Source organism: Camellia sinensis, chromosome 12, assembly GCF_055761805.1.
Source record: "Camellia sinensis isolate YWXY chromosome 12, ASM5576180v1, whole genome shotgun sequence".
NCBI classification, from domain to species: Eukaryota; Viridiplantae; Streptophyta; class Magnoliopsida; order Ericales; family Theaceae; genus Camellia; species Camellia sinensis.
In genome coordinates, this window is record NC_138972.1 from 84,438,358 (window position 1) to 84,447,872 (window position 9,515).

Below are 9,515 nucleotides of genomic sequence, written 5' to 3' on the forward strand. Positions count from 1 at the left end.
ATGCAAAAAAGCATCACAAAAAATTATTTTTAACGACGATTTTATTAGGACCAACTTTTAATAGAATTTAATAGGAATTAAGTCGAAATATTATGACATATTGATAGTTTACCTAAATATTTTTAGTGGGTCATGTTATATGGCATACATTACAAAAGTGTAGAAGGATTATACTTTTTATTTTTTTATTTTTTTGTTACTCACTTTAATATAAAATATATAAAAAAAATTTAGAAAAATTAACATATACTTTAAGAACACACATTAACAAAATTAAAAAAAAAATTTAATTGATTAAAGTGCCTTTTTTGATATGAAACTCAAGAATTGGATATTTATTTATTTATTTATTTTGGGTGCATTTTGGGGTACTTCGGAAAGAATTAAGAATAGACAACAACAATAAATATAAGCTACTAACAAAGATCTACAATCTCTGGTATTCTCTTCCTAACAGATCAGCCGCCACCAGGCTCCTCACTTCTTCTGGTGCATCCTCCATGACAACCAAAGGTTCGTCTTGATTTGCTCCAAGATTAGCACGCTTTGTCAGCACACACATGTTGGAGAATATTTTCGGTAAAATTAACTAATAGCGAATAATAAATAAAATAAAACAAACTTACAATTTTTCGAAGATCAAACTATTGAACGAAATTGTGATTGAGGCCAGTGTATGGACACTGTGTCTTTAAGATAGAATAATGCCCTCTCCACTGGTGCTCGAGATTAATAGGCGTCCTGTCTCCAGGATACAACAACCACCACACACAGAATTTACACTAACTCTATGTGTACAGTGAGCCAGAATATGTGCTTTACATTCTCTCAAACTTAAACTCTAAAAATATAAAAATGCAGGATGAACAAAGAAGGAAGAAACTAGAAGTCTGATTTTTTTTTTTTACTAATTTGATATGAAAACCAGGATAGAGGACTGCCTTTATATAAGCAATGGAAAACCCTTTCGGAAGAGACATGCTTGTTGGAAATTTGAATATGAAATTCAAATCTATTAAGCCGTTGCAAAATTTTGAATATGAATTTCAAAATTTTGTTTCCCCGCAACCAATTGAAAATAGTTTCAAATAATTTTGGCCCAAGAAGATAGTAACGGGCCAACCTAACCCAACTCACACTTTGGGTGTCCTTTGAGCCCATGCCCAAGGTTCCATTTAGGACCTTATATCTTCACCAAATTTTTCCTAACTTTCCTATGTGGGACAAGAACAATCAATACCGTTTTGAGGAATATTTTTTTTCCTTTTACCAACATGACTAATGTTCATGAACCTCACTTTGGAATCAATTTCCCATTCACCTATAAATGGTTTTGACTCACTAATTTCAAAATCTTGTTCGCCACACGGCAACGAACACATTGCTACTCAAACCCTCCAAACCGACTTATGGGTCCTAAAAAATTATTAGCATAAAGTTTCTGAAAAATCAGCATTGCAACCATTTTTTCCAACAATACTCCACCCGAATGAAATTGACGAAAAGGACATGCAACAACATGCAACTTGAGAAAGTACAAAACTGAAAACATCCTCCATAGGATAGGTAGCTTTTGGCCTTGAACCTTCCCTTGTGAGAAACTATCGGGTTTACTGGCTGATCAGTGAACAAAATGTCTTGAACTGTTCTGCCGTTAGTGTAAACCAAGACAACAGCTTTAACACAGTTTTGTTTTCATACACAACTTGGTTCTTTTGGTTCTGCCCGTTTTGGCCCTAGGCAATTCCTAGTTTTCATGAGTGCTCTAGAGAATGTAGCCTTAGCATTCTCATATAATCAGCCTAGTTCACACTCATATAGGTGATGCTCATTAAAAGTATTCTGCTATACCCCACTTGGTTTTCCAAGATATGAACTTCATTAAAAATAAAACTTATCCTAATTCTCACTGCAGACATCACTTGTTATCACAGAAATGGGTAGGAGACTTACCTCCTTAGTGATGTTCGGGAATTATACTTAATTCGGTCGTCCCTTTGAACCTAGATCTTGGGATCTCCAGTCTACTAGGTTGGGTTGCCATTAAGTCGATTCTTAACTGGTAGGCTTTAATCCCATTCCCCTCGATGATCTCATAACTTGCTCTCTGGTCAAACCTTTTGTTAACGAATCCACAATGTTATCTGTTGACCTTATATATTCAATGGAAATAATTCCACTTGAGAGCAGTTGCTTAACGGTATTATGCCTACGACGTATATGACGAGACTTACCGTTATACATATTATTTTGTGCCCTAGCCATAGCTGTTTGGCTATCGCAATGGATACAAATTGCGGCACAGGTTTGGGCCACATTGGAATATCTTCCAGGAAATGTCGAAGCCATTCTGCTTCTTCTCCTACTTTATCTGATGTAATAAACTCGGATTCCATTGTGGACCGGGCAATGCACGTCTATTTGGATGATTTCCAAGAGACTGCTGCACTTCCCAAGGTAAAGACATAGCCACTTGCAGGCTTAGAGTCTTTAGTGTTGGATATCCAATTAGCGTCACTGTACCTTTCCAGTACTGCTGGATATCTTGTATAGTTCAATCCATAATTACAAATATATCTTAGCTATCTAAGAACTCTAATTATGGCTGTCCAATGATCTTTCCCTGGATTACTCGTGTACCTACTCAATTTACTGACAACATATGCTATATCAAGACGTGTGAATTCATGAGGTACATTAAACTTCCAATTATTCGGGAGTACTCTAATTGTGATACACCTTTACCCATGTTCTTCATAAATGAAGACTAGCATCCACAAGGGTTTTTGAAAGACAATCATCATGTTTATTAAATTTCTCAAGAATTTTTTCCACATAATGACCTTGAGACAATGCATATCCATCAGATGTTCTAGTAATTTTAATTCCTAAAATTACATCTGCTACTCCTATGTCTTTCATGTCAAACCTAGTGTTCAACATTTTCTTGGTAGTTTTTATAATTTCATTATTACTACCAATAATAAGCACATCATCTACATATAGGCAAACAATGACATATCCCTTTTCTGTGTCTTTCACATGAACACATTTGTCACATTCATTTTTTTGAATCCATTTGACATCATAACATTGTCAAATTTTTCATGTCATTGTTTTGGAGCTTGCTTTAAACCACAAAGAGATTTTACATGTTTGCACACTTTCTTTTCTTGCTTTGGAACTACAAAACCTTATGGTTGTTCCATGTAGATTTCTTCATTAAGATCTCCATTTAAAAATGCAGTCTTAACATCAATTTGATGTTATTCTTGTTTACCTATAACCTTTTACTACAAGTCTTGCCTTGTGTTTCTCAATTGATCCATTAGGTTTCATTTTTCTCTTGAATATCCATTTATATCCAAAAGGCTTACATTCTGGTGGAAGATCTGCCAATTCCCAAGTATGATTCTGTAAGATGGAATCAATTTCACTATTAATAGCTTCCTTCCATAAAGGAGCTTCTGGCGTGGACATGGCTTCTTTAAATGTTCGAGGCTCATTTTCCAGTAGATAAGTCAAGAAGTCAGGACCGAAGGATTTACTAGTCCTAGCTCTCTTACTACGTCTAGGTTCTTCCTCATTTGTGCTTTCTTGATTATCCTTTATCAGTTCTTGACTATGATCAAATGTACTTTCATAAGAACGTTTAAGAGAATTTGACTCTTGTATTGATTTACAAGGAAATATATGTTCAAAGAAAGATGCATTTCTTGACTCGATTATAGTATTGACATGCACGTCTGGATTATCACTTTTGTATACTAAAAATCGATAAACACTACTATTATGTGCATATCTTATGAATATGCAATCAATAGTTTTAGGTCCTATTTTGACCCTTTTAGGATCGGGAATGGCCACCTTAACTAAAGACCCCGACACTTTCAAATATTTGTAAGAAGGATCTCAACCTTTCCACAATTCATATAGAGTTTTAAGAATCTTCTTGTGTGGTATTTTATTCAAAATATAATTTGCGGGAAGAATTGCTTCCCCCCACAAGTTCTGGGGTAAACCTGAGCTAATCAACATAGCGTTCATCATTTCTTTCAATGTACGATTTTTCCACTCAACAACTCTATTTTGCTGTGGTGCATAAGGCACAGTAGTTTGATGAATGATTCCAAGTTGTGAACATAATGTTCCAAAAGGAGCATCATATTCACCACCTCGATCACTTCTTAATGCCTTAATTTTCCTGCCAAGTTGATTTTCAACCTCAGTTTTATATATGAATTTTTCTAAGGCTTCATCCTTGCTTTGTAATAAATATACATAGCAATATCTCGTGCTATCATCAATAAAAGTGATGAAGTACTTCTTGTCCTCTCGTGTTTGAACAAATTTCAAATTACAAATATCACTATGAATTAAATCCAGTGGCTCAGTACTTCTTTCAACGGAATTAAATGGTGCCTTAGTCAATTTTGCCTCAACACACACTTCACATTTATGATTTGAGTTAATAGAAAAATTAGGTAAATAGTCCAAGTGAATTAATCTACACAACGAATCATAGTTAACATGTCCTAATCTACCATGCCATAAATGAGAAAACTCAAACAAATAAGCAGAAGATGTGGTGTTCTTATTAATACTAGGAATTACAGTCAATGCATTCATTTTGAATAACCCATCACACAGGTATCCCTTCCTTACATAAACACCATCCTTACACAGAACAAATTTCTCAGAAACAAAGACCAATTTAAAACCATTCTTGCTTAACAATGATCCAGACACCAAGTTTTTCCGAATTTCTGGAACATGTAAAACATTGTTAAGCGTTAGCTCCTTGCCCGAAGTCATCTTGAGCACAATCTTCCCTTGTCCTTCAACTTTTGCAGTAGAGGAGTTTCCCATGAAAAGATGCTCGTCATCCTTAACTTGTTAATAGGTAGTAAATATTTTATTATCTGCACACACATGTCGTGTTGCCCCGGTGTCTACCTACCATTCCTTGGAGTTTGATCCCATCAGATTTACTTCAGACACAACCGCTGCAAGGTTCATCTCAGTCACTCCATCAGACAAAGTCTCCAATTTAGTTATGTATGCTTGTTCATACTTCGTCTTTTTGGAAGGACCTTGTTGATCTTTGTGATTCCGACAATCTTTGGCCTGATGTCCTACCTTGTTGCACATAAAGCACTTTCCCTTGAACTTTATAGATCCAATCTTAAAACTCCGACCAGTATTTTGTTTAAAGTTTTGCCTAGGACGCTGTCTCTTTTTCTCTTTGCTCCAATATGTTAGCCTTTACTTTAAAAATAAATCCCGGATTTCGTTTCTTTTCAGCATCACGATTATCTTCCTTAATCCATAATCGGACAATCAAGTCTTCTAACTTCATTTCCTTGCGTTTGTGCTTCAAGTAGTTTTTGAACTCTTTCCAAGATGGTGGTAGTTTTTCAATGATAGCTGCCACTTGGAAAGATTCGCTCAAACTCATATCCTCTGCATAAATTTTATGTAAAATCAATTGAAGCTCTTGGACTTGACTAATTACAGTCTTCGAGTCCACCTCAGTCTTCGAGTCCACCACATATTCAAGAAAACGGCCAACCACATATTTCTTGATTCCCGCATCTTCTGTTTTGTACTTCTTGTCCAAAGATTCCCATAATTCTTTAGCCGTTTGTAATGGACTATACACTTTATACAATGTGTTGTCTAATCCATTCAAAATATAGTTTCGGTCCAAAAAATCAGAATGCTTGCACGCCTCAACTGCAACAATTACTTGCCGATCAGTTTCGTCCTCACTCAAGGCGGGTGCATTTTCTTTTACAAATCTTGCCAAATTCAGAGTTGTAAGATAAAATAGCATTTTTTGTTGCCATCTCTTAAACTCTGTCCCATTAAATTTTTCTGCCTTTTCATTGTGGTTAACCAGGATAGTGGTGGGAAGTGAAGTAACCATATGAGTAGTAACCACGACAGATGCAGATGTTGGGTTTGCATTTCCAGCACTGATTACAGTCTCAGTTGCCATTTAAACGTTACATTTACAATTCAACAAACAATAAAACCAAATCTTTTCACAATAAGTAGCTAAGATAAAAGAACCTCAAAATTCAGGAGACCAATAACTGATAAAATAAAAGAAAACAAAAGCGATGCAGACAACACCACAAACTATATATATAAATACACTTATTATGTTTTGTTATACTTAACAAATAAACAGATTCTGACAATATATTAATATATGAAATATAATCTAATAAACAATCTGAAACACAATAAACCATAAAGTAATTGATCTAGGCAAGCCACAAACAAAGTGCACCAAACTAAACAAATAAATAATAGTGGTCCATGTTAATATAATATTGCTTGTTTGTATAAACTTTCTCTTTTCACTTTATTCTTTCGGTGGCTTCACTCATCACTTGGGATCCAATGTTATTTCTTCTCTCTATAAAGAGAGTTCACTTCTCTTGTAATATACAATACACATAATACAGAACACATTATGCTCTCATTCTTTGCTCTCTAGCTTCTCTCTCAAACTAATCTTTCATGGTATCAGAGCACATCAACCTGTCCGAAATTTTCTCCTGAGTCCAACGGCACCAAGCCCGTTCTCAGAAAAGCCAACACGCGCCCACACGCGCCGCCCTTAGCCTCCGCGCGTCAACACGACCGCCACCACTCGCACACGCGCCCACACGCGCCAACTCCTGTCGCTCACTTCCGCCACGCGCCCACACGCGCCCACACGTCCGCGGCTCCCATACGCCGCGCCTGCTACCGTACGCGTACCGTGCGCCGCTTTGCTAGTGTGCACCCGCGTGCGCCAAACCAGCTACCGTGAGCCGCGCCTGCGCCTGTCTGCTAACGTGCGCCGTTGCCTTCCTGCTAACGTGCTCCTCCCTGCACTCTGCTAACGTGCGCCGCTGACATCATTGCTGACATCATCTCTGTCCAGCATACCTTTCCTTGCTATTTTCGACCTTCCGGACTCACTGGTACACTCTGTTTTACCTAATTTTGCTCCTACGGATCTATTTCTATCACTTTAACCCTACTCAACTAGTAATATGGATCGTCATGATGCCTCCCATCCCATTTCCGTCATTTTAAATGGTTCAAACTATGTTCTGTGGGCCCAAGCTATGTCCTCTTTCCTCAAAGGCAAGAAGCTCTGGCGAATTGTCACCGGGGATGTGGCTAAACCAGTAAAAGACAGTACCACTACTGAAACTTCTACTGCTACATATGAAGACCGACTTGAGGAATGGGACAGTAAGAATTACCAAATCATTACCTGGTTTCGTAATACCTCTATTACCTCTATCAGTCTTCAATTTGGCCGCTTTCAGCTTGACTCTGTAACTACTCCTGCGAAAGACATCTGGGAGTTTTTGAAAGAACGATACCAGACTACTGGTCTTGCCCATCAATATCAACTTCAGAACCAACTTCACCGCATGCGCCAAGAATCCACTCAGTCCATTAATGACTTCCTTTCTCAAATGTACTCTGTTTGGGATCAGCTTGCTCTTTCCGAACCAACATGGCATGACCCCGAAGATGCCGTTTTATTTACTATCCATCGCAACCAGCAAAGGTTGGTGCAATTTCTCATGGCTCTTACCTCATCTTTTGAGCCCGTACGTGCCTCTCTGCTTCATCGCCATCCATTGCCCACTCTTGAACAAGCAATTTCTGAGCTGCTATCCGAGGAGACTCGTCTTGGTACTCTTCAAACTCATCATGTGGACTCTGTTCTTGCCACTCCTCCGTCCCGGCCATCATTTCCCCAGCGGACTACTGCTTGCCTCTACTGTCAGAATCGGGGCCTTCCTTCAACCCATCTCCTGGTCCATTGCCCCGTCAGATCCTGCCGCTACTGCAACAAACTTGGTCCTGGCCATCTGCAACAGGATTGCTTTCGCAATCCCTCTCGCTCATCCTCCAATAGCCACTCCTCCCGCGGTGGCTCTTCCCGGGGAAACTTTCACCGTTCCGGCAATCAGTCTCATCACACTGCTGCTGCTGCTTCCGGAAATCAGTCTCATCCCACTGACACTGCCACCTCTGCCGGGTTCTCTGAGTCACCTACTCCATCTACCCCTCGCTTTTCTCCAACAGATGTCGAGGCCATGCTCAAACAGCTTCTCTCCCCATCTGGTACACCTCCTCCTACTGCTTTGTCTGTCATTCCAGGTAACTCTTCTTGGTATTTTGACTCTGCCTGTTGTAATCATATGACCTCCAGTTCTACTATTTTTTCTTCCTTATCTTCCTCTCCTCATATTCCCTCAATACATACTGCTGATGGTTCTCTCATGTCTGTTCGTCATGTTGGTACTGTTTCCACCTCTTCTTTATCCTTACCTCACGTTTATCATATCCCTGCTCTTACCTTAAACCTTATTTCCATTGGTCAATTATGTGAACTTGGTCTAACTGTCACATTTTCTGCTACTGATTGTTTGGTACAGGACCCTCAGACAGGGCAGACTATTGGGATCGGCCGTAAGCATGGACGTCTCTACGAACTCATTCACCTTCATGTCCCTGCCTCTCCTCAAATTGCTGCTCCTACATCTACTTCCTCACTATCTCCCTTTCATCTTTGGCATTGTCGCTTAGGGCATATTTCTGTTAATCGCTTAAGGTCTTTGGTTTCTAGTGGACAGTTGGGTCATGTAATTCCCGATAATTTCGATTGTATACCCTGTCAACTTGCCAAACAACCTGCTTTATCATTTAATAAAAGTACTTCTGTTTCTCTTGCACCTTTTGATCTTATACATTCGGACATTTGGGGACCCTCACCTACTACTACTATGGGGGGATCCCGCTATTTTGTTGTTTTTATTGATGATTTTTCCCGGTTTACTTGGCTTTTTCTCATGAAACATAGGTCTGAATTAAAACACATTTATTATCGTTTTGCACAAATGGTCCACACCCAATTCTCCAAAACCATCAAAATTTTTCGCTCTGACAATGCTCTGGAATATCGGGATTCAGATTTCCTTTCCTTTCTTCAGCATCATGGTACATTGCCTCATCGTTCCTGTGCTGGCACATCCCAGCAAAATGGCCGCGCTGAACGGAAACATAGGCATATTCTTGACACTACTCGCGCTCTCCTTCTCTCTTCTTCCTGTCCTGAAAACTTTTGGGGCGAAGCTGCCCTCACTGCTGTTTACACTATCAACTGTGCTCCTACACCTGTCCTCCATAATCAAACTCCCTTTGAACGTCTGCATGGCACTCCCCCTCCGTACGCCAATCTCCGGGTTTTTGGCTCTGCCTGCTTTGTTCTACTTCAATCCCATGAACACACCAAGCTTGAACCTCGCTCTCGTCTTTGTTGTTTTCTTGGGTATGGCATTGAACATAAAGGCTTCCGCTGTTGGGATCCTCTCTCTCAACGTCTTCGTATCTCCCGCCATGTCGTTTTCTGGGAACACCAAATGTTTTCCTCGCTATCCTCTTTTCACTTACCCGGACTTTCCACTATTGCACTATTTACTAATCCTTCCATC

General features: G+C 39.2%; 1 protein-coding gene across 1 annotated transcript; it reads right to left on the reverse strand.

The window, feature by feature from the left end:
• Positions 1–4,956: 4,956 nt before the first annotated feature.
• Positions 4,957–6,001, reverse strand: LOC145803704 (uncharacterized). The gene is made up of 3 exons (XM_082897023.1): positions 5,859–6,001; positions 5,270–5,801; positions 4,957–5,139 (listed from the first exon to the last, which is right to left on the reverse strand). Exons 1-3 carry the CDS (start codon positions 5,999–6,001, stop codon positions 4,957–4,959), a joined length of 858 nt encoding a protein of 285 aa, XP_082753149.1.
• Between the last annotated feature and the right edge of the window lie 3,514 nt (positions 6,002–9,515).